This window comes from Piliocolobus tephrosceles, chromosome 1 (assembly GCF_002776525.5).
Source record: "Piliocolobus tephrosceles isolate RC106 chromosome 1, ASM277652v3, whole genome shotgun sequence".
NCBI lineage: Eukaryota > Metazoa > Chordata > Mammalia > Primates > Cercopithecidae > Piliocolobus > Piliocolobus tephrosceles.
Genome location: NC_045434.1, coordinates 114,046,150 through 114,072,015, shown reverse-complemented (window position 1 = coordinate 114,072,015; position 25,866 = coordinate 114,046,150). Strand labels below are relative to the sequence as shown.

General features: G+C 37.2%; 1 protein-coding gene across 2 annotated transcripts in view; it reads right to left on the bottom strand.

Annotated features, from left to right (window-relative positions):
• VAV3 (vav guanine nucleotide exchange factor 3) overlaps nucleotides 1–25,866 on the bottom strand; it is a 413,795-nt gene that overhangs the window by 65,625 nt on the left and 322,304 nt on the right. For both annotated transcript variants that reach the window (XM_023197184.3, XM_023197185.2), the window contains exon 20: nucleotides 2,354–2,490. In XM_023197184.3, the coding sequence (XP_023052952.2) occupies nucleotides 2,354–2,490 (137 nt within the window). The remainder of the gene's footprint in view (nucleotides 1–2,353; nucleotides 2,491–25,866) is intronic.

Below are 25,866 nucleotides of genomic sequence, written 5' to 3'. Positions count from 1 at the left end.
TAACGGGTAAACAAATTGTGCTAGCTCCACACATGGAATGATAATCAGCAATAAAAGAAAGAACTATTGTTACACATAGCAACATGCTGGAATCTCAGGATAATCATGTTGTGTGAAATAAGTCACAAAAAAATTATACATACTATGTGATGCACATCAAATTCTAAAAAAACCCAAACTCATCTCTAGTCTGAAAGCAGAACAGTGGTTGCTGAGGGTTGTTGGGCGAGGCGGAACAAAGCAACAGATAGGAGCATGATGGAGGGATTACCAAGGGGCACAAAAACCTTTAGGGATGATATTAGATATGTTTATTCTCCTGATTATAGTGATGGTTTCACTTATATATATATATGTGCGTGTGTGTGTGTTCAAACTTCTCAAATTTTACACTTAAACTATGCATAGTTTACCATCCATCTCAAAGTTTTTATATAAAGTCGCACTAATGATCCAAGAAGGAGTAGTTTCTGCAAGAGGCTGGCTTATGAATAGGACATGGAGTGGTAGAAATTGAGCATAGACTACTTCCCCAACAAGCTTAGCTTTGGTTGTGGAGAGGAAGAGGGTGACAGAGTGTCTGGCATAACCAGACAAAAGGTTGAGTTATGTGTTTAATATGGGAGGAGACTGAGCATATTTATATGCTATAGAAAAGGAGCCAGTGGAGAGAATGAAGTTGAAAATTTAGGAGTCAAAACCCAGCTGATGGAATATAGGATAAAAAGTTCAAGAAGAAAGATAAGTCTTGAATGTGAGGAGCCTTATGGCTACAAATGCAGGTATGTTTTCTGGTTAGGCTGACAGACACAAAGTGGTCTGAAGACCTTTCCTTTTCTGCGAAGGATGAAGTTTGGAAGGAGTGGGATACTTAAGAAGAATGGTGGAGCTTTGGAAAATTCATTGGCTACCACAGTTGAAATGGTGGTTAGAGATAAATGTTCAATCTTTGGGCATTCTTATATTAAGATGACAGACAATAAAATAGATTTAAGCAAATAAAATAGCTGTCCCTTCCACATGTGCACAGTTGATTATTATCCAACAGTCTTTTCTCTGATTTCTCTCTTTTTACCTCTAACCACATTTCACTCGTGATAATCTGTTGATCCTCACTTATTTTTCCGTCAATGCACAATAGATTTTTAAACCAATTCTTTCCTCAACATCATTGGGAAATACTTCTAACATACACATGAAATTCAGGAATTTAATGAACAGCTTTATTCAATCTTAACATGATACCATATTTACCTAAGTTCAAAAAAAGTTTCAACCAAATACAAAGGTCCACGGGCCAAGAGAGATTTCATCATGGGCAAACATCAATATGCTCACTTACTTTTTACATTTCACAGATGTTATGAATAATGCCCAGAGCACCTCTGAGAACTCCAGGTATTACCGTGGGTAGGCAAAAAGCAAATATGGTCAGAAATGGCCACAGGCAAGCTAATTAGGTAGCTCCCCTGAAGTGAACTGTTAATATATTAAAGCCATGCAAATTAGATCATACCCACAGGTCCTAGGTTTGGATAAAATGCTCTGGTAAAGTAGGAATTTTTAATAAAAAGGATAATTATGACCCCACAGCACTGACAGTATTTTTCTCTAGTGTTCCAATTTTTGTTGCCACTTTGGCATTAGTAAATATAAAAAAGGTTAATAAAAAATATTTTCCGCACATCATGTAATTTTTCTGAAGCTGAAAGCATGCAGTTTCTAAAGACAAGAGTCATTTTTCTTTAAGCGGTAATAAATCATGCATTAAATCTAACAAACTGTTGGACAGTGTCAGAGGCGTGTGAATCAGAGTGACTCCATCTTAAATAGGAGCTGGGTAAAAATGAGGCTGAAACCTACTCGGTTGCATTCCCAGAAAGTTAGGGCATTCTAAGTCACAGTATGAGACAGGAGGTTGGCACAAGATATAGGTCATAAAGACCTTGCTGATAAAACAGGTTGCAGTAAAGAAGCTGATTAAATCCTACCAAAACCAAGATGGCCACGAGAGTGACCTCTCGTCGTCCTCACTACTACACTGTCACCAGCGCCATGAGAGTTTACAAATGCCATGACAACGTCAGGAAGTTATCCAATACGGTCTCAAAAGGGAAGGCATGAATAATCCACCCCTTGTTTAATATATCATCAAGAAATAACCATAAAAACGGGCAACCAGCAACCCTTGGGGCTGCTCTGTCTATGGAGTAGCCATTCTTTTATTCCTTTACTTTCTTAAACAACTTGCTTTTGCTTTGCACTGTGGACTTGCCCTGAATTCTTTCTTGGACAAGATTTAAGAATCCTCTCTTGGGGCTGGATCAGGACTCCTTTCCTGTAACAATAGTACCTGCCAAAACAGACTGTGTGCATCTCCTCTCAGAAGTTCAACCGTATCCCCGGCCTGGAGGTGTAAAGGGGGTCCTTCATGAAGAGCTGGGGGTGGTGTTCCAGAATAGTTCCTAATGACCTGCATCTTTGGTAAACCTGAAAATAAGCCAAACAAGTTTTAGAATTGAAAAAACAATGATGTGTGGTCTACATGTACTTTACAAAAAAAACCCATTATTAACATTAAAAAGTGTTAATACCACCAAGTCCAAGTAAGCATTTTAAGTAACTACAATAGAATGCTTTTCAACTTTCTTATTATACGAGATGGTAATAGAATAAGACACATATTTATGCCATGATCTCTGAATACATTTCCTCTCCCTTAACATCAATCTCTTTTTAGTTGAAAAAATATTTCTCCTTCAGTTGATACCTGCTTCATAAAAAACACATCACATACAGTTTAATGGAAAAGAATCAATTTTTTCATCAACTCTATCCTTTCTGCCTATTACTTTCCTCTTGGGCACTGGCTGATTTCATCACTGAGGAGGCTCACCCTTTCTGTGTATGTATCACATTGCCCAGTATATGGATCATATCTTAAGGTTACCTTTGTAATTCAAAAGCAAAAAGGTGATGGATGTGCCACTGCAATACTTAAGACATTTATATGGAGAAACTCTTCAGGCTCAAATTTAGGCTTGCAAAACAGACCCAACAAAGGGAACATGTCTAAGCCAATAGCACCAATGATATTTGAAATACAGATCCATTTCTTCTCTTTGTATTTCTTTGAATGCACAATGAAGGCCTCAGTTCAATATTTCATTTTTGAGAGAACAGCAGCTTCAATTGAACATGGGTCTAGGTGCAGCAATACTGGTCACAATGAACAACCTCACAGTCACTTATTCGTTTACAGGTGAAGCTGCTCCCCGCTAAGAGAGGTCCACTCATAAACATGATATTTTTTGCACATTTAAGGACTGAAGCCTTTATTATGCTTCAGAACTTGTTATTCTAATGATTAACCATGGTGAAGCTGTAACTGGCTGAAAATGCTGCACTAAACATGTAAAGAAGGATGAATGACTGTCATTCGGTTCTAGATGTCTAAGTTACCTAGAAAAAACTCAAAAGCTACATGAAATGCTTCAGCAAACAGTTTATTAAAGTCCTCAAAATTCTTTTGAACAACCATGCCAGAGGGAGAAAAACAAGTGTGGTTATAAACTGAACAGACTAGAAAAGTTTTATTCAACACTTGTTTATCAATCCAATCAGGAGGCAGAGGTTGAAAAACACTGTGCCCTTCACCCCAGTTTAGCTGCTGGGACTGCTGAGGCTTGTCAGGAGTTGCTACATCCTCCTTTGCTTCTGTTCTTGTGCCGCAGAACCCCCAGAGGGATGATTTTAATCTCACATTCAGGGAGTGTTTCCCTATCAGATGTCATAAGGTCTCACCCTAACAGCAACAGCAGATTTCATTGACTTTCCCCTAAACAACACTCTATAAGAGAACTCCTCTCGGGTAAATGTTTAACAGACTTGCTCTCAATACACTGCAAATGCCTTTAGTATAGAGTTTATTTTACACATTCTATTAAGTTGCTACTGCTAATTTAAAATGAAACCTAAATATCCCATACACACAAGTGATTAAGAACTCCAACAGGTGGAGAAGGACGTAATATAAAGTAGAATAATTTTTTAAATGGAGTCTGGTTTGCATGATAGTTAACTCCATGTTTAAGGGAGAGAATTGCAGTTCACCTCTGTTTTATTGAGCACATCTAGGGCAAGGAAAGCATCTCATTTGGTAGACTGTCTGGGTAATTTTGTTTTTCTGACAGTTTTAAATAGAGGCAGAAGTCAAGAAAGAATATCTTTTAAACCTCAAACAGCTGATGTGGCCTCAAATACTGGGGCCAGTCCGGAGCCCTGGCCTTCACTGCAGTTTTCTGTTGCCAAGAGCCACAGGGATAAAAGCGAGCAGCGCCTTGTGACAAATGATGGAAAGAGCAGTTCCTTTATTGTCAACATGCCCAAGTCAATCATTCTTAAGAAGAAACAACTGAAAATTCATAGAGTGTTTAGGAAAAAACTAACTTTGATGGCATTTCACCACCCAAATATATATTAGGAATTAAAATACAGAAATGCCTAGGCTCCATAAGAGGCTGTAAGGTGTTAGGGATGGAGCAATGTTGTTTCATATGTCTTTTTGTAGATGGATTGGAATGCCCACAACATGCCCATAACATGCAAAATTTAACGTTACAAAGGGTACATACACTAGTATACTCCGGTCAAGTAATAGGACTTGGCTATGCTACAAAGTAGGAAAGATACACTGCTTTTCTAGTCCCACTTATTCCTAAGTGTTTTATTTACTCTGTCTCTTCTGGTATTGCTTTCTTCTTGGTTATGAGCTTCATTCAGGAAGTTCACCTAGTAGCACACTAGTATAGGTATGCTGCTGGCCTCATCCCCAAAGCAAAAATGTGTAAACCTTTCCAAGAATTATGCTTAAGCCCAGGTAATACCCACTAGGACGTTGTTATTAACCTCGATTCAGCCATAATCAACTTACAAAGTACAGTGTTTCTTCAACTCATATGGTTTTTTGCGGAATGGATTGTGAGTTTATGATATAATGGAATTTTGTTGTTGTTGTTGTTGTTGTTGTTTGGTCATTTGTTAGGGTTATCTTTGGCAATTTATTTCTGAGAGTCAGCATTTCCCATTTCAGCATGATCTGTTGTCAGGAGTACAGAGATCAAAGGATAAAAGGAATGAAACAAGGGCACAGTGATATAATGAATTCCGACACCTTGCCCTTTGCTTCTGATTTTAGCATGTAGTAGGTGTTCTACAATACAGGTGGGATAAATGGTTGCTTTCCAAAATGTCCTTTAATATTCTTCCTTTTATGAAAAAGGCACCATTACATTGCTAAGGACGTGAACACACTCGCATTAACTGAAAGATAAAAAATTACAACTAAAATAAGAGGAAATGGCTTAAACTTGACGTCAGCACTCAATCATCAATACAATTCTTAACACAATTTACTGCCACAGCAGGCATCAATCTTCACAAATGAGATCAAGAACGGAGAATAAATTAGACTTACAGATGTTTATATTTCAAACAGCCATTTAGTATTAATTTAATGTAGGTTTTCTTCTCCCCTTAGAAAATATGCCTCTGATAGGTTTTAACCTCTGTTTAAAAATGTCCAGGGCAGAACATTCACCACATGTCCCCATGACAACTCAGTTATTGTTGCATAGAGTTTATTAATAAAGTCTTCTTGAAACTTACTTAAAAATCTCTATGTAACTTCTCTCCATTGACCTACTGCCTTCCATCTGGAATTATGCTGAAGGCAGCAAATCTCCTTTTCATAGATCAGTCTTTCAAAATTTGGTCAGGCTTAAAATCCCCAGTTCCTTAAAAAACTCCGTATTTTCCCTTGGCTACCATACTTCAAGGGAGGCTGAGGTGCAAAGTAGTGTAAACTACAAAAGTTGAACTCTAAATGTCCTCACTGACAGTGATTAACTGGAAACAGACAGTCATATTCCTTAAAAAGGGACAACAAATACACATTTCATTATATTATAAACTCACAACTAATCCCAGAAAGTTGCTTCTCTCTTTTTGGGAAAATACAGACCCAACAATTGTTTAGTTTCTCTCCACTCCAGAACTTTATTTACAACAGACATGTTAGCTGAGTTACAGTGTTGCTCACCCAAATCTGAATATTTATATTGCAACTACCTTCAGACATCAAATGCAAAATAATCACATGTACTTTCAACATGTGTATTTGGGCAATCTTAGAAGTTCCTAAAACTTTTATGTAATCAATTATAATTATCCAAGGGAATATGATTAAAATACTAAGCCAAAATTAGATCTCCTGCCAGATGTTTAATTATTTTACCTTGTTTTATCCCCACAACAAAAGCTTTGTTGTACAGCTAACTATGCCCTAAATATATAACTTGACAATTTTGCTCATTAACTTTTGTTCACACTAGTACTTGTGCTTGGTCTTAAATCAGATAAGATCCCCAAGTCAAACTTACGCAGGAGGAATTAACAAACAAATTAGCAATATTAAAATGATAGTTATACTCTACTAATAGTCATGTGTTTCTGGTTGAATAAAACTAAAGCTACATGTAGGTACACAGAATGCTAGAGTTTCTCAAAACAATACAGAAGTGTTTTTAAAAGCGAGACCTGAAACAAAATTTCCTTTCAAATCTGAATTCAGTACCACTAAGAGTGACACAGGCCAAGTGACACATGTACTTTTTAAAAAAGTTAATTCTAAGTAGAACCCTATTAGAAAATTTTCTAGATATAAACTATTTCACTAATAATTTTCACATACACTTTCAAACTTCAATGAACTGAACAGCTAATTGTAGGAGCATCAACCACTGTGTCTTCTAAGCAGGGCAAGAAGAGCGATTGCTACAATATAGATTAGTATCTATTCATGATGTTGATATCACCGCCCTAATGCAATGGGCTTCCCCAAGGCAATAACTTAGAGGAGAGTGCTGCCTACTAGATAAATGGGCTGTCAGTAATATGCTAGCCTTTCACCTCTGAGGCCCAATTTAAAATCTAAACACAGCCACATTAAAAAATAATTAGTTTTACAAGATATCAGAAAATATAGATGGTTTATCCTGGGAAACTGATCACAAGCATAACATATTCATTCATTCATCAAATGTGACTTCAGCATTCCATAAGTGCTAGGCGTGACAGTTTCAGAGGAAAGCAAGGGAAAGTATCCTGCCTTCAAATAGCCTATAGTCAGTCCATGGAATAGACAGACAGGTGAACTCTAAGATAACAATACAACTGGGCATGGACTTCCATCCTGAGGGAACTTTAAAAAAATAAATGTTCATATCTATAAAAATTTTAGGAAATTTTCCTTTCATAATTCTTGGGTAAGACCCTAAAATGTGTACTTTATTTTTTCTATAAATTTCCTAGGTGTGACATCCGAACTCTAGCCAAGTTTGAGAATCACATTCTTGTGGGTACATGTGCAAAACACCATGACCAACACCTATCACTGCCAAATTTGCTTTTGAGAAAATTACAGTGAAATAAGTGCTGCCTGTCATTTTCCCAACTAAAAAACCCTTTATAAATTGACATCTGGACCTTTCCTGATACAAGTCTACAATCTAAGAATCAGGTCCCCATGACCAGGCTGAGCCTGGGATGCTAGGTGCTGGGATTCCCCTGCCATCACAACTTGCAAGGCTCTTTCTAAGAAAGCATGACTTTTTCATCGATTTGCTGGTCTTCAGAGAGGAGTAAAAGGAACCACAGCATGGAAACCATCTGCTACAACAGAAGCAGGCAATTTGGTGGAAAACAAACTGGTCTAAAGAACTGACTGTTCACAAAGGGAACACTCCCCATCAATAATTTTTAAAATTTTCACCAGAGAAGCCTACATTATTTTTATAAACAATGATGACTCAAATAATGGAAACAGCACTGTCACAGCTCATATAAAAACAAGGATAAGGCAGAGATGCCTTCCTTCAACTTCACAACCACTGACTAGACACTCTTTGGCACTGTCTACTAGAGTATTAGTGAATCATGAATCAAGGATGAAAGATATGATAATGTCTTTAGAAGATTTTTTCACCTTTATTAAAAAGGTGTTTATAGGCTACCAAATATAAAATAACTATAAAATTTCATGTGTTACTTGAAAATCCATGCAAATTTAACATTCTGTTCTGTTATACATGTACATTTTATTGGAAAAAATGTTTCCCTAAAATATTTAAGGTCAAAGCTTTAGGAGAAAATGCCATGTACTTCGCAGACCCTTGGCAAACAGCTATTCCCAGGGATGTAAGGAATCCAGTTTCAGAAGCATAGCTCTGAGCTATCTTATCATCTTCTTTAAAGATAGAAAAAGAACACAACTGTACAATTTTACAGAGTATTATCACCTAGTCTAACCACCTTATTAGTCACATTATAAAACTAAATACTAAAATAAATCGTTTAAAGTCAACAGTTAATCAGAATCAAAAATTGAACAAAAATCCAATTTATAGACTCTTAGTTCAGGCTTTCCTACTTGAGGTTAGTCATTCTATGCAACCTACAGGGAATGAGACTGGTAGAAAAGAGGCCGCCTGACATGGCTGATGTATGTTTCAGGATGATCTGAGTCACATGTCTGGTGTTATCTTGGGAAGCAAGAAAGCAGGAGGTAGAACTTTTCTTCAAGTGGTGAACAACTGAGAGCTCACCAACACTAGGTGAATTCCAGGAGGAAGGTAATAACTCCCAGTAATCTATTCTAAAAACAGAGCCTCAAAAGCCCTCAAAAAAAAAAAAAAAAAAAGCAAGCACTGTATTGGACAATCTGCAGAACTCTTAGAACCTGACACATCCATATGCAGCTCTGTGGACGTGTGAGCTAGCAGTCACAGGTAGTTCCTTCTACATAAGGTTATCATCACTTAAATCACATTATTCTGCTCATCTGACTACACCCAAGTAATTCAGGGCTGGTGATTAACTCAACTCAAAGACTGCAATAAATAGGCTTAACATGCAAGACACCAGTGGCTGAAGAGGAGGCCAAGGGAGACAGTCTAAAGGAGCAGCCCTCATTGAAGAATATTTGCTCTTACAGAACATGGAAGCAGGAGGCAGATATCTAAGTCAGCAAAGAACAATTTCTGACTTCTGTAAAGAAAAGATGACTGAGATCACTAGTTTATAAAATGGTTGGTCCAGAAAGATTCCCTTAAAGCCTCCTGTACTCTTCCCTTCTTCTAAGGAGCTGAGGTCCAGAGTGATTATTGAGATGATCCCCTTGGCTTTTTTTTTTTTTTTTTTAATCTCCTACCATAAACGCCCAGCTCCCAGGGCAACTGAGCATGTTTCCTTTCTCGCAACCAAAATGAACCATTATCAGTTCACTCATAAAGAATATCTAAAGGAGAAGGTAAGATAACAGCGTAAAGGTAAAAATGATTCAGGGCACTCTGCAAGAACCTAATTTTCCTTCTTGGTTCTATGGGCTCATTCATCCATTCAACAAATATTTACAGATCATTCATGCACTGATATTGGCTTTGCACTGGGAATGCTACCATAAATAAGACTGAATACATCCCTCCCTCATAAAGCTCATATTTTAGTGCAGAAGACAAACACAAAAGCAAATGAATCAATATAATAATACCAAATAAAAGTATCATAAAGAACCACTTAGAAAGAGATTCTGGATTAGAGAGTGACAGGGGTGTGTGTGGAGTGGGGGATGCTTTATTTAAGGGAAGGCCATCAGGTCAGGGTTAAGACCTGAGGAGAAGACAGTAGGTATTTGGGAGGAAAAATTTAACAGGCAAATTGAGCCCTATGCATGAATGCTCTGAAACTGGAATGAACTTGAAAGTACTTGAGGGACAGAAAAAAGGTCAGTGACACTGCATGAAAGCAATGGATAAAATTTAAACTTGATAATATGCAGTTCTGAGGGTCTGGCCCATTTCCTCCACTTCTTTCCTATACTCATTCTGTGAATTATTTGAAATTTATTGAACAGGTCAAGTTTTTATTAACATACTTTACCTTCCTCCTGGCATATACGTACTGATGTCTGAATATTCAGTTCACCCCCCAACCCAAGGGAAAAAATAATCTGAATCACTATTCTCACATCTTAAAACTCAAATATAATTTCTACTTATAAACCCATTGCTATAGACTAAATGTTTATGTATCCCCAAATACATATGCTGACATGTAATTCCCAACGTGATAGTATTAGGAGGTGGAGCCTTTGAGAGGTAATGAGGCCACAAGGGTGGAGCCCCACGTGCAGAATTCCTGCCCTTGTAAAAGAGGCCCTAAGAGCTCCCTCACTCCACCTACCATGTGAGAACACTGAGAAGACAGCCATCTGTAATGGCCCTTGCCAGACACTGAATCTACTGGCACCTTGACTGTAGATTTCTCAGACTCCAGAACTGTCAGCTGTCATTTATAAACCACAGAGTCTACGGTATTTTGTTGGAGCAGCCTGAAGAGACTGAAACACCTACCGACATTCCCTTAAGTGCATTTTAAGTGCCTTAAACATACACTCCTTTAGATACTCAATCTTCTTGCTTCAGTACCACTCAATACACCAACAGTATTTATTTAGCTGGTATAAAGTGTAGGTACCACACTATAGCACCTTTCTTTGTGTTTTGGTACAGAGTTTATATCTACTAGACTGTGACCAAACACCATGGTGCCAGAGGTTGTGTTCTTTATCTCAATTATTATTATTATTATTATTTTTGAAAAGGAAGGAAGGAAGGAACAAAGGAAGGAAGGCAGGGAGGGAGGGACCCTTTCTCTCCCAAAGGCCATCCTTCCAAATATGCATGTGCAAACACACATGCACATACACTTGATTATATCTCCAAAATTTCTATCTAATCAAACCATTTCTTCCCACCTTCATTTCTACCTCCCAATTCAAGCACTGTCTTTCTAATTGGCTTTTCCTCATCCAATCTTATAACATCTGACCATCCTACACATAAGGCCTGATTAAAAAAATAATAAATTATATAATAAGTTTCCTATTAAAAACTTGCTCACTGGACTTAAAATTAAATTTGAACTCCTGGTGATTGCATAAAAGACCCTATATATTTTCTGGTCCCTGATAACTCTCCAGTTTCATCTTGCTCCAGCCTCACACTTGCTCACTCTTTTCAGTCATGACTTTCTTATGGTTCCTTAAATACCTGGAGCAAGTAGGTCTATCACAGATGAGTGAACCAGAGCAACTCCATCTTGAATAGAAGCTGGGTAAAATAAGGCTGACACCTACTGAGCTGCATTCCCAGATGGTTAAGGCATTCTAAGTCACAGGATACGATAGGAAGGCAGCACAAGATACAGGTCATAAAGACCTTGCTGATAAAACAGATTGCAGTAAAGGAGCTGGCTAAATCTCACCAAAACCAAGATGGTCATGAGAGTGACCTCTCCTAGTCCTCACTGCTACACTCCCCCCGTGCCATGACAGTTTATAAATGCCATGGCAATGTCAGGAAGTTGCCCTACATGGTTTAAAAAGGGGAGGCATGAATAATCCACCCCTTATTTAGCAAATCATCAAGAAATAACCACAAAAATGGCCAATCAATAGTCCCTGGGCTGCTGTGTCTATGGAGTAGCCATTACTTTATTCTTTTACTTTCTTAATAAAGTTGCTTTCACTTTACTCTATGAACTCACCTGAATTATTTCTTGTGCAAGATCCAAGAACCCTCTCTTGCGGTCTGGATTGGGACCCCTTTCCTGTAACAGGTCCAGCCAAGGCAGTCTACATTATGAACTTGCAATTCACGCAGTTATCTGTTTACTTGTTAGTATCTCTCTCCTCTTGCTTTCATATATATATTTATGTTGCCTAAATTTGTATGATAAACATTTATTTTCATAGCCAAATTTACCTTCTAATGATACAAAATATTCAGTTATTATTGGTATTATGGAAACAAACTGCCACTTGATCATTAGTTTTTACTTGCTTTTAAACTACTTTTATTTATTTGTGTTTCTACCCAACTATCAATATGCTATGTGTAACTGAAATTTTCCAAAAAAAAAAAAAATTGTTTTTGACATGTAAAACTGCTTTTATATTTCTTAAAGGTTCTTACTAAGGCCCCCTTAATTATTTATACTCATTCTGAATACACTTTAAATGAGATGACTTGTATCACTTATGTTAAAGAAAAACACCCAACTTTTTAATTTCCTATACACTCAATTATTTGCTTGCTTTTATTTTTCTCTGTTCTCTTGACCTCCCTCCTTCCTGTGATCATCTTGCTTGAGTAGTAGAGAGCATATTCAGATGCATTTCCAAAAGATTCAGATTCATGCAGACAGGGTTTATTGATTTATAAGCTAAAATGAAGAGCATGTGCAATTGGTATTTCTGACTGGCAAAGTTTCAGAGAATGCAAATGACTCTGCACCATTATTTTGATGTGCTGATTTTTTTTTTTAAGAGGCTATGGAGTCCTTAGGTCAGAGACCAATTATCAACATATCTACAGAAAAATGCACATAAATTGAACAATCTCTCTACCCTTCTTACAAACAGTCTTCCATAACAAACTTCTGAAACAGAACAAGGGAATGCAGAAGAGCAGTCTTTTATTTATAAAATGGTGCTACAATTAAAATATTTACTTGGAAGAATTTCTAACCTACTAAGTCTTTGAAAAATTCTATGAGTCCACTTTCAAACTCTGAGGATCCACAATCACCACAATATCTAACAGGTAACAATAAGGTTTAGTCCCTCCCTTATTTTTATTTGAATTTTTCCTCCTTAACCTTTTTCTGAAGTGGAAAAAGGAATTCAAGTCAGATAGAACCATTTAGTTACAATCTTATGGATTCAGACATGAACAGAGTGAATATATACATTTATCAGTTTAAAATCAAGCAAATGTATACTCAAAGTATTACTCAAATGTATACTTAAATGTATTACTCAAAGCCACCGATATTTCATAGGAGGCGGCTAACTATGTGTCTTCATTTTTTGAAAATAGGTAAAATTTTTCATCTAAATTCCCTTTCACTGGGGCCAAGTGTCAACCACCAACATTAACTGAAAAAATTGCCCCCTTCCCAGGAACACTCTTTCTTAACAGTGTTTATAATAAAGAGAGGGGAAAACATCAGAAACCATGTGGAGTTGTGTATTCTTTTGAAGTAATACTGTTCTGACCATGAAAACACTACATGCTTACAGTATAGCGACTGTGTCGAAGAAGGTTCTTATTTAGCCAAATATTTTCATTTACATATGAAGCAACTTAAGTCCAGTTGCATATTCTAGCTAAAAGCAAAAGTGGTGTTCTTTCCAAAAGCATTTTATTACCCACTAAGGGTGGAATCCTTGATTGACTGAGAAAAACAAGTTTAGATTAGATTACAGAAAGGTCACAAGTACTTAATTCAGATTTCAATACTTAAAGAATGCATCACACTCTTTCCCAAGAAAGCTGGAAAAGAAATCAGATTCAAAATTTTCTAGTGAGAATTATAGTTTTTATAGGCAACAGTAAATCCTTAAGATTATTATAGGAATTTCAGATATTTAGTTTCAAAATCTCTACAACCCTGGGATTATAATATTGGAAATATATATTCTGTCTCCTTCCTATAAATTAAATGGGAATACTAAAAATTTAAGGCATTATCCTATAAGCTTTTGTCATCTACAATTTCCCCTGTAATCCCAGCACTTTGGGAGGCCGAGACGGGCGGATCACGAGGTCCGGAGATCGAGACCATCCTGGCTAACACAGTGAAACCCCGTCTCTACTAAAAAAAATACAAAAAACTAGCCGGGCGAGGTGGCGGGCGCCTGTAGTCCCAGCTACTCGGGAGGCTGAGGCAGGAGAATGGCGTAAACCCGGGAGGCGGAGCTTGCAGTGAGCTGAGATCCGGTCACTGCACTCCAGCCTGGGCGACAGAGCCAGACTCCGTCTCAAAAAAAAAAAAAAAAAAAAAAAAGAAAAATGTTTGAAATGTAGGTGAATATTAACTGTAGGAATAGTACTGGTATTGCTTTGTCCTTTGATACTTCAATATTTTTCCCCCAACCATCCATCTGAAAACTATTAACTCTCTCCCTGAGCTTCCTTCCTTTTTCCCTTACTTTTTTTTATCATTAGTCTAATTATCTCTCCAAATTTTTACTTTTCCATCTTTTTTCTACATAAAGAGTTTCTTTCATCAACTTTATTTAAGTACCAAAATTATATTATGGTTTTCATTTATTCAAATGTAGCATAATAAACTACTCAAAAAAGTCAGCCTTTCCCCTATCCTCACAAAGCTTAGAGTCTAACAGGGAAAAGGAAAATGTTAGACATACGGTGGCTTCTAGTCATATGAAAATAATAATGAAATAGTACCTACATTCTAAAAGTATAATAAAAATATACAACAATAAAAATGTAAACTGTAGGCTACAAAGAAAAATAAGAATGTTAAAATAATAACAAATTGTGCCAAGAAGTTATAAATCATCTGGTAGGCAGTTACACTGGTAAAATTAAGGTTATACATAGAAAAGACAAACTGAAATAAAACTTTCAGTTCCGCCTCATTTCTCAACTAAAACACCAGTGACACTTAGCACAAAGTTCACATGCACAACTGTTCAATTACAGTTTATAAAAGCACCTGAACATAACATAAAGTCAAAGCAATCCTGGACAAATAGAACAAAGCTGGAGATATCACACTATCTGACTTCAAAATATAATACAAATCTATAGTAGCCAAATCAGCATGGCACTGGCATAAAAACAGACACATAGATCAATGGAACAGAATAGAAACTCAGATATAAATCCATGCCTTTACAGACAATTCATTTCTGATAAAGGTGCCAAGAACATACAATGAGGAAAGGGTAATCTCTTCAGTAAATGCTGCTGGGAAACTGGATACCCATATACAGAAGTAAAAAGCTAGACCCCTGTATCTCAGCATATACAAACATGTACTAAAGACTCAAATCTAAGGCCTCAAACTATGAAACTACTAGAAGAAAACCTCACAGAAATGCTCCAGGACATTGGTCTGGGAAAAGGTTTTTTGTGTAAGACCTCAAAAGCAAAGGCAACAAAAGCAAAAATATAACAGGATTACATTAAGCTAAAAAGCTTCTGAACAGCAAGAGAAACAATCAACAATATAGCGAATGGGAGAAAATATTTGTGAACATTCATCTGACAAGGAATTAATAATTAGAATATAGAAGGGGCTCAAACAACTCAGAATAAACAAATAAACTAATTTAAAAATGAGATAAGATCTGAGTAGACATTTTTCAAAAAAGACATTAGTGGTCAATAGGTATATGAAAAATGGTCAATACCAATAACCATCAGGGAAATTCAAATCAAAGCCACAGTGAGATATCATCTTACCCCATTTAGAATAGCTTTTATCAAAAAGAGGATAACAAACACCAGTGAGGGTATGGAGAAAGGGGAACCTGCATATACTATTGGTGGTAATACTGATTAGTCCAGCCACTGTGGAAAATAGTATAGACACTCATGAAAAAACTAAAAATCCACCAATTCCACTACTGGGTATATAGCCAAAAGAGAGGAAATCAATATATTCAATTGATACCCGCACTCCCATGTTTATTGTAACACTATTCATAATAACTGAAATATGGAAATCAACCTAAGTGTCCATCAATGGATGAGTGGATAAGAAAATGTGGCATATATACACCATGAAATATTATTCAGCCATACACGTAGCCATAAAAAGGAATGAAATCCTGTCATTTGCAGCAATATGGATGGAACTGGAGGTTATTATGTTAAGTAAAATAAGCCAAGCATAGAAAGACAAATATTGCATGTTCTCCCTCCTATGTGAGAGCTAAGAATGTGGAACTCATGAAGATACAGTATATCCGCGGTTACTAGAGGGTGACTACAGTTAACATTAATCCATTGTATATTTCAAAATAGCCAGGAGAGCACAATTCAAATGTTCCAAGCATAAAGAAAAGACAAATACGTAAGGTGGTAGATATCCCAATTAACCCTGATATGACTGTATCAGTGTATCAAATTATTGCATGTACTCCAAAAGTATATACATCTATTATATATCAAAACAAATAAGTAAAAATATAAAAAAGAAATTATCCTAGCTCTCTGTGCTGCCTGCAACGTCCTTTCCTCTCTGACCACCTATGACAGTCTTTCCTGAGAGTAGAAAAAGAGTAAACATTAAAACATTACTCCTGCATATAAGCCTAACTTCTGACCTCAGCATAAGCAACAACACACAAAACATTTACACATTTTCCATTTTCAGTCAAGACGATCATTTCTATTTCCTCTTTCTCTCTTTTTTTTTTTCTTTTTTTTGAGATGGTGTGTCACTCTGTCACCCAGGCTGGAGTGCAGTAGCTCAATCTCAGCTCACTGCAAGCCTCTGTCTCCCAGGTTCAAAGAAATTGTACTGTCTCAGCCTCCGAAGTAGCTGGGATTACAGACACGCACCACTATGTCTGGCTAATTTTTGTATTTTTAGCAGAGATGGGGTTTTACCATGTTGGCCAGGTTGGTCTCAAACTTCTGACCTCAAGTGATCTGCCCGCCTCGGCCTCTCAAAGTGCTGGGATTATAGGCATGAGCCACTGTGCCCAGCTTCTATATCTTGAATAATTAAAGTAAGACTTCAGCTTATGAAACAAAACAATCTAACAGCAGTTAGGTCAATGTAGTATAACGGGGACTTTATAAGAAAATTCCACATGTATTAAATCATGGCCTACAAATAAGAATCAGTTTTTACTTTTTAAGAAGAATTTCAAATGTTATGGCCTATGTTGTCTTAATTTTCCCTTTCTGGCTATCTCAGGAAATAATGAGCACTATAGAAAAGGACGGCTAAGAAAGAATTGTTATACACAGGAACTTAATCCTTTCTGACATTTTGTCCCGACAGTTGCCTCTGGGTATATATTGTCTTAGACACCACAGTGGTTCATATCACCTTGGATGTATTACTTCTGATCTAGCATGACACTGCCACAGAGGTCAACTGAAGTTCCACACAGCTACCATCGGGACAGCAAAACACAGGATTCCATGCAAAGATTGTGGCAAAATATTCTTTGGGACACAGAACACATATTATGATTAAAGTTCTATTAATTATAAACATAAAACAGAACTGGATATTAAAACAGCATTTTCATACTTGTTACTCAGTTGCATTTTCAGATGCTTCACTGGTATTGTGAAAAAATTATGTCCAACAACTTAATCATGAGTACAGTCATGGAAGAGAAATTGCTAACTAATTGCTATTAGTACAGCCACACGAGAGGAAATATAACTAGAAAATCTGCAATGTAGGTTTTAGCTTTGATTTTGGCCTAGAATTTACATGAGGATGTAAGCATTTCAATAAATGCCATTTTGCCTCAATTTAGCTACTGGGCACAATACTTCAACATCTCTTTCTAATAAAAGAAAATTGTACTTCTGTTCAAATGGCCTCAATAAAGTATGTTCAATTTACTGTATGAAACATATAATACTACTATATTTAGCTAAAGAATAAAAGGTCTGACTTGTTACTTCAAAACTATACATAGGAAATTCGAATGGAGATTAGATAAATTAATGAAAGAAATTCACCTGACTAAATAAATTAATGGCCACAGATGCTCTTGTTAAAACTACTTACATTTCTATGAATCTGATAAGACTTCAGCTCTTTACAATGTCCAAAAAGAGAACCACCTGGGATTCCGAAGTTTATTCTTTAAAGTATGCAGGAGCACTGACAAAGTGATTGTTCTTTTTATGAGGAAGTGCTTTTATTTTTATATAACTATATATGTAGATAAACATAAGAATATTTTATATTTTTACATAACCTTCTTGGAATCTACAGAAATGTATCTCAATGTAGTCACAGTTTTTAGGAAATGCCTACTGAGCTTCTACTATACATCAGCTATTATGTTGGGTATTAGGGACATGCTGTTACCTGCATTTGTGTTTTGTTGAAGGCTTCTTTTTATGTATGAGATAAAACATGCAAATAGTTTTTTGTAAAATCTATTGATTAGCTAATAAAGTCTCCAATGAGAAACAAAAAAGAGAGTGGTGAGGGCTAACCTAGACCTTTTCCATCCCTCATCCTCATAATCTTCATGAACAAATCACCAGAATACTGCCAAATTTTAAAGGGCAAACATTTATACTTCCCTTTCCCCCACCTCAAGACACAGGAAAGCTTCAGAAATGCCATGATGTATCAGGGAAATCTCTCCTACAACTGAAATGAAAATTCCTTGACATCTAAAAAGTATTCCCAAAGATAATCTGATTCACCTTTAATTTACTCACTTCTTTCCCCACTCCGTGTTTTTTTTTCTTTCCCAGTTTATTCATACTTGTTCCAGTTGCAGGTCATAGCATGTTGAACCCCTGCAATGCTCAGAAAGGGAGATTCCTTTCTTTGCAGACCTTTCCCACAGAGTCATTACACTTTGAGTACCAGTGGCAACAGTGAACACTGCTTTCAAGGTGCCAAACTTGAAGACTTCTTTTCTGCTACACAGAGTTATATAATTGTTATTTTCATCTTAATTATCCAAGTGAGTGGGAAGGCATTTTGAGATTTGGCTCCCTTGGCTTTGAAACAAGGTAACTAGAAAAGAAACTAACTCACGTGCCAGCTCCTATAGACATCCATCTATTTCTTCACAGAAAGAAAGACGGAAATACGCACCAGGCCAAGGCAGACCAGTGGCCTTACAGCCTCCCTGTCTGACAGACTGAAGCTTTCTCTTTACACCCATTTTCCCTTTTATGGAACACATCATTCACTGTGGCTGCAAAGTGAAGGAGATCTTAGGAGATAATTTGTTGATATTTCAGCTTTCAGTTTCTGTTTGTTCATCTTTTCCTAAGGCATTCATTCATCCCTAGGCATATTAACTTTTTTAAAAACCCACCCAATGCTTATTTTCTGCTTAGAATGTGAATAACATAATAAACAAGGCAGCCTTTCCCTTATCCTCAAAAATCTTAGAGTCTTACAGGGAAAATGAAAATTATACAGGCAAATATTATAAAGCATTATGTGTTTTACATTAGAAAAATTGCAAATGCTACGGAAGCACAAACCAAAAGGACATAATCTCATCAAGTGTTCAGGGGAGGCACAATGTTCAAACATATTGTTGAGGGAAAAAATCAAGTTACAAGCAGCAGTGTACACAAGATGACCTCATTTTTGTTTATATATATATATATACACACACACACACACACACACACACACACATAAAGAAGCACAGAAAAAAATCCATAAAGACATAGGCCACAATATTAACAATGCTTATATCTGATGTGTAAAATTATGAGAACTTTTTTCCTTATATGGATTTTCTAAATTTTATGTAGTTAACTCTATAATATTATTTAACAAAAGTTTCTTCCCCTGGATAGACACTTTCCCATGCCAGGATCTGCTACTTGGAGCTCAGTCCCCACCAGCCTCCTTCATAGGGCAGCTCTGTGACACGTACATACAAGAGGCACCACTCTTGCACTACCCATTATGCACCCAAAGTGCTTGCTACCGTCCTCCGCCAAGTAAACCACTCATTTTCACACTTCCACAGTGCAAAGCTATGCTTTTGGATCATTCTAATCCCTCAAGGGCACCTCCTCTGCAATGTCTTCCCAATCCTCCTTGGCAGATACACCATACATTCCTTTGTTCAATTGTTTCTGAATTTTTATTATAGTTATTAAACATAACTTATATATTAATTGTTTTGTTTTCTCCCCACTTGAACATAAGCTTTACAAGGTCAATGGTCATGAAAATTGTTCAGCTGTTTATCCTAAGTATAGTGTTTGGTGCCCAATAATCTCTCAATAAAAGTTTGTTAAATAAATGAAAGCATACGTGTATGTTTATCATTATAGATTTTTAAAATAATTTTAACAAAATAATGTTTCTGCATTTCTTGACTAATTTTGCTTGTACACATATAATGACAATATGGGGCCATTCTGTGTGTATACATGTTGTCAAATTCTCTATTTCTAATAAGGAATGGCTTTAGATTGTAAGTCCTTAGAACAAGATCATTACAACTGTGGTTCTGTTGTATATCTAACATGTTATGGGACTTAGTGATACCCAATTTCTCTACCCACCACTGAAAATTACGTTGGTATTACAGATTAGTTGAGGAAGGTATTTTTCTTTCCTAAATGAACAATTATTATTTAGATTTTCAAGTGATTATGTGCCTATAAGCAAAAAAATTAAGCTGCCCTGTAAGCAAATGGAATTTTAATTCATAATGTGAATAATTATTTACATGGCATAGACCTAAAATTTGAATTCTAGAGCACTGTATTTAAAGAGGCTGTGTTATTTTTAAAAAATGAATTGCTACGATTTTTTCAGCATTAAATCCATTTTGCAAAATGAGACTGTCAAAAAATTTATATCCCCACACGACATGAATACAAATGTACCTAGTCCCCTTCCTCCAAGTGATTAAAATCACATTTTAAAATATGACAAATTGTTTTTATAAAAAAGCTATAAAGCTAAAACATTAGGGAAGCTCAAAAAACATGCACAAAAGAATACTGTCTCGGCCGGGCGCGGTGGCTCAAGCCTGTAATCCCAGCACTTTGGGAGGCCGAGACGGGCGGATCACGAGGTCAGGAGATCGAGACCATCCTGGCTAACACGGTGAAACCCCGTCTCTACTAAAAAATACAAAAAACTAGCTGGGCGAGGTGGCGGGCGCCTGTAGTTCCAGCTGCTCGGGAGGCCGAGGCAGGAGAATGGCGTAAACCCAGGAGGCGGAGCTTGCAGTGAGCTGAGATCCGGCCACTGCACCCTAGCCTGCGCGACAGAGCGAGACTACGTCTCAAAAAAGGAAAAGAAAAAGAAAAAGAAGAATACTGTCTCAATTTTTACTCTGCTCAGTTTGGATTTTTCCTGAAAGGGTTTCTATAGGGGGAAAAAAAATATCTACCAGAAGTGGAAACAATAATGTCATAGGGATATAAGTTATCTCACACATACACACACACAGTGCATTTCCAGAGCACAAATGCTGCTGCTTCTCAATGATCAATGTTTTTAGAGGCCCAATAGTTATCTTTTCTATTTCATTAAAAGCACTAAGAATTGAATGGATTTTATTCAAGGCCACTGGTCTTAAAGCTTCTTATAGCCCAAATCCAACCAGAATGACAGGTTATGTGCTGACATTTTAGCAAGTACATTTACGAACCAAATGAAAGCTCTGCGAGGTACCATACTTCCCAGAAAAATGCTAACAAAAGCAAATTCTCTATGGGCCTAATGGGTAGAAAAAGACATATTAGTCATATGAGTAATGGCAAAGCAATGAAGCTAAAAGTTGGTAACCCTATCCAATTCCAGCAGTTGAAAGCACTTTCAGAATGGGGCAGGTGTCAATCAGAGAGCAGAAATTCCCCAATACTGAAACCCTCACTATCCACAGCAATGACCTGCACATTCACTTCCTGGGCTGCTCCAGGCTGGTCTTATCCTCCTGAAGCTTCCCTGGGCTTTCAATTACAGTTCTTTACAAATCTAAGCATATTTTAAATATGCTGAAGAATTTATGTTTTAAGAATATATGTGGTAAATCCACATTCTTGTATAAACCAAAAAATGTATTTAAGACTGGAATATCATGTTACTCTAGTTCATCTGGTTAGTCAGGATTAATTGGAAGCATCTGAGGGTGATAACTACCTAATGCAAAGTGTATTCAGTGACTTAAAAATATACTTTCCCTTTGCAGATATTCAAATGGAATTTTAAGATACAGACTTCTATACTGTTGTACAGGCTTGTGTAAATTTGGGTCATTAAAAAAACTTTTATAATGAAAGAAAGTTGAGAAATGTCTGCCCTAAACCACATATTTCTGGTCCAAATATTACTCTTCACAAAATAAATATGCATAATATTTTATTGGAAGGGCTTTGAAAATATCTCTGGGCCTTCCGTAACCTCCATAAACTTTCTCTAGATTTTTGAATCCTAGGTAAATTTGGATCGAAAATGAATATAATGAAAACAAATGGTTTGATAACCTCTTTCACCAAACATATTATAGCTAGAAGAATGTAATAGGCAGACTTACATGCCACATGATTCAAGATAATTGCCTATAAGTGGTCAGAGCTTCAAAGAAAAAAATGCCAATTTGCAAAATGAAGCGTTTGGTAGTATTTTACCTCTGCTGAAAAATTTGATTGCCTTGCCTTTTGGTACCAGCAAATTCCCCTTTATAATTTCAGCAACTAATATCATAGTAATATTCTACTGCAGCTACTTATGGAGCCTAAATGAAACTCCTATTGTTCTAATTTGGCTCTAAGTGGTTGGTATTAGAGACAAATGATTTTCACTTGAAGATTCCTCCAAAACTTATCAAAATATCACTTTATAAGACATGTCTGTGTTCTATGATGCTGTGGGTTTGAAATATTAATTGTTCTTATGATATGAAAACAAATAACAAAGGTAGTATGGGCTCACCAATACTCAAAAGTAATGCTTTTCATTATTTTTGTACATTAGTCTCAAAAATAATTAGTAAAATAGGACTGACTGGTGGCTCATTAACAAACCATTTTCTTTTTTTTCTCTTTTGTAATGGTTTAATAAGCATACATTAGCTATTACATAATGTTTACTATATTTTTCACCTTGTTTTGTACAATCACTCTTTGCCCTCTCCTCTTATTTTATTTTTCTCCAACTTTTATTTTAAGTTCTAGGGTACATGTGCAGGATGTGCAGGTTTGTTACCTAGGTAAACATGTGCCAAGGTGGTTTGCTGCACAGATCAAACCATCACCTAGGTATTAAGCTCAGTGTCCATTACCTATTATTCCTGATGCTCTCCCTCCCCAACCCCCAACAAAAGGCCCAGTGTGTGTTGTTCTCTGCCACCACCATGTATCCACATGTTCTCATTGTTCAGTTCCTACTTATAAGTGAGAACTTGCAGTGCTTGAACAAACCATTTTCTTAATTTTCAAAGTATAAAAAGCAGCAGCATAGGTCTACTTTTCAAAGAGGTTAAAAAATTTTCACACCAAAAACCAGTGTTCCCTTTTATAAAGCTGGGCTTCCAATTCAATTCAACATATATTTCCTGATCACCTGCTATGATCCAGATACTACAGGTATAAATATGAAAAGATGAAACTCCAGTTATTAAGGAGCTTATGAAAGATTATAGAAAGTAGATGTGTACCCAGATCATTAAAAAAAAAAAAAAAAAATACTATCACAGTGCTGTCATGGGAGAGGGGCCCACAATGCACACCAGATACGGAGTACTATAAAGCAGACTTCTTGGAAGAGGGAATACTAGAACTAAATTTAGATGGATGGATGATAGATAAATAGGAATTAACCAGATACAGAAGTAGAGTAAACTGAGAAGTAAAGTTATTTTGTTCAGAAACAAGAGCATGAGCCAAGGTATAGTGGCAAGAAAGAATTCAGTACATGTGGAAAAGTACCAGATCTCTACTATTGCTGGAGGAGCAGAAATAAGTTAGGTATGAATCAGATCTTGGGGGCCTTTTATAGTTAATATACTGTAGACTGGTTCTGAGTATGGGTTGAAGAGTTTAAGTAGGAGAGGCCATGCTGTCTCTCCTTCAGGTAAATCATTCTTCTGATAGTCTGGAGGAGTCAACAAAAGAAGTCAGGATTGCAGGCAAGATGAACAGTTGGGAGACTATTACAACAGTTGACAAATTGAATAATAATTTACTAAATACCAGTGGTGTAGAAGAAGGGTTAGATTGTGGAAACATATGGCAGTTGAGAGTGGTCCATGCCAGGCTGGACAACAAGGGGTGCATTGTCTGGGAATAATTTAAAAACAATAATAAAACTGACTTTTAATCAAAGCTGGTTTAGTTTTTCTTATCACATGGGCCAGCAATTCTCAGCAATGTCAGCGATAAAATATCCTTCCCCACTAGTAGGTAGACTACTCCCATTGTATCCACCCTCCTTGGCTCAGCACTGCTGAACACTTGTGTGTGAAGGGTCCTGCACTAAATCTCCCTAAGAGCTGTAAAGATAAAGACCAGGTGTTTGTCTTCAAAGGAGCTATCAGTCTAGCAAGGGAGATAAGGCACATACCTCAATAATTATAGCTCACAAATACACTTTCATATGATCAGTCATATGACAAGCTCAAGGGTGGGAGCCAACTAGTTTTACATACCTGACTGCACACAGCCATCCCAGATGAGGGCAGAGCCAGTGTTTCACAGGCCAATGCTAGAACCACTCTGTCCCAACCTGATTCAGAGGGAGGAGGGATCTCTCCAAGTCAGAATTGCTGCATACCTACTAGGTCGTCTCCTGATTGCAAAATCACACAGCCAAAATGCATGGCAGCTCTCGCCATCTCTGCTTTATACACACATTAGTGATGCATAAAGAAACAAAGGGTGATGGATATTATCTGTAAATGCAACTGTTGAAGGAAGGTAGAACTGTGAGGAGAAGGGAAACTGTTCCAGAATCAAAACAGGGAGGGGGGAAGTGTATTTTCAGAGAATGTTCCCCGGGTCACCATGTTCATAAGTAACGCCATGTGGCCTTCAGAATAGAGGTTTTTATGCCAATATTTTCACTACACACATTCTCTTCCTTTACCCCTTCACCTTACCCTTCCTCTTCACTTTAGAAAGAATATTAGGATACTAAGATGCAAACAGGTATTTGAAATCACCAAATCCAACTCACCAATTGTCAAGAGTAAAATAATGTTCAAAAAAGTTAAAGGGGCTACCAAAGTCACACAACTGGCTACTGGCACCCATGTATAACAAATGATGTTCTTACTCTTAAGGGAAAAAAATAAAAGAGTCAATGTCTTATTTCTCAAAAGCATAGCCCTTGGAGAAGGCCAGAGTGACCAGAAGCAAGGGGATATCTGCAATTTGGAAATTGGTGTGTGGGTCTCCAGGACTGTGATGGCCACTACATGGCAGGCAGGTGAAATCTGTGATGTCTGAACCAGGAGCCACTATTTCCAGAAGCAGCACAGAAGATCACTGTGGCTTCTGATCCCTCACTCCCTTTCACACTTCTACAGGAAGATCATTTGAGATATTATTATTATTATTATTACTATGGAGTCTCGCTCTGTCACCAGACTGGCATGATCTCAGCTCACTGCAACCTCTGCCTCCTGGGTTCAAGCAATTCCCCTGCCTCAGTGTCCCGAGTGGCTGGGACTATGGGCACACACCACCATACCCAGTTAATTTCTATAGTTTTTTTTTTTAGTAGAGACAGGGTTTTATCATGTTGGCCAGGATGGTCTCCATCTCCTGCCCTCGTGATCCGCCTGCCTTGGCCTCCCAAAGTGCTGGGATTATAGGCGTGAGCCACTGCATCTGGCCCATTTGAGATAGTAATTTGTATGTCTTCCACAGTACCTTCCCTCTCTCCCTCTTATAAGCAGGCTGTTAAGACCTTTGCTTCCTTGCCTTGGGGAACATTGCAGGGCAGTGAGCAAAAGCTTGTAAAATCACAAATGTTCTTTATCTTTTGTAAAGCTTGGTTACTGAAGAGATTATGCTGAGTGTGTCCCAGAGGAGAGGAGAAAGAAGGATCAACCTTTGACAGAACTAGGAGAGGAGAGAAGAGACTCCCCAGAAGCAGAAGAATATAGAGGTTTGTGGGTCCCAGAGCACCCAGGAACTGCTTACCACTCATGGCTTGTCTAGGGAGGCTGTAAGACCTCGCCAGCTTAATAACCACTTAGGAATGCTGGGTCCTAGGCCTTGGAAT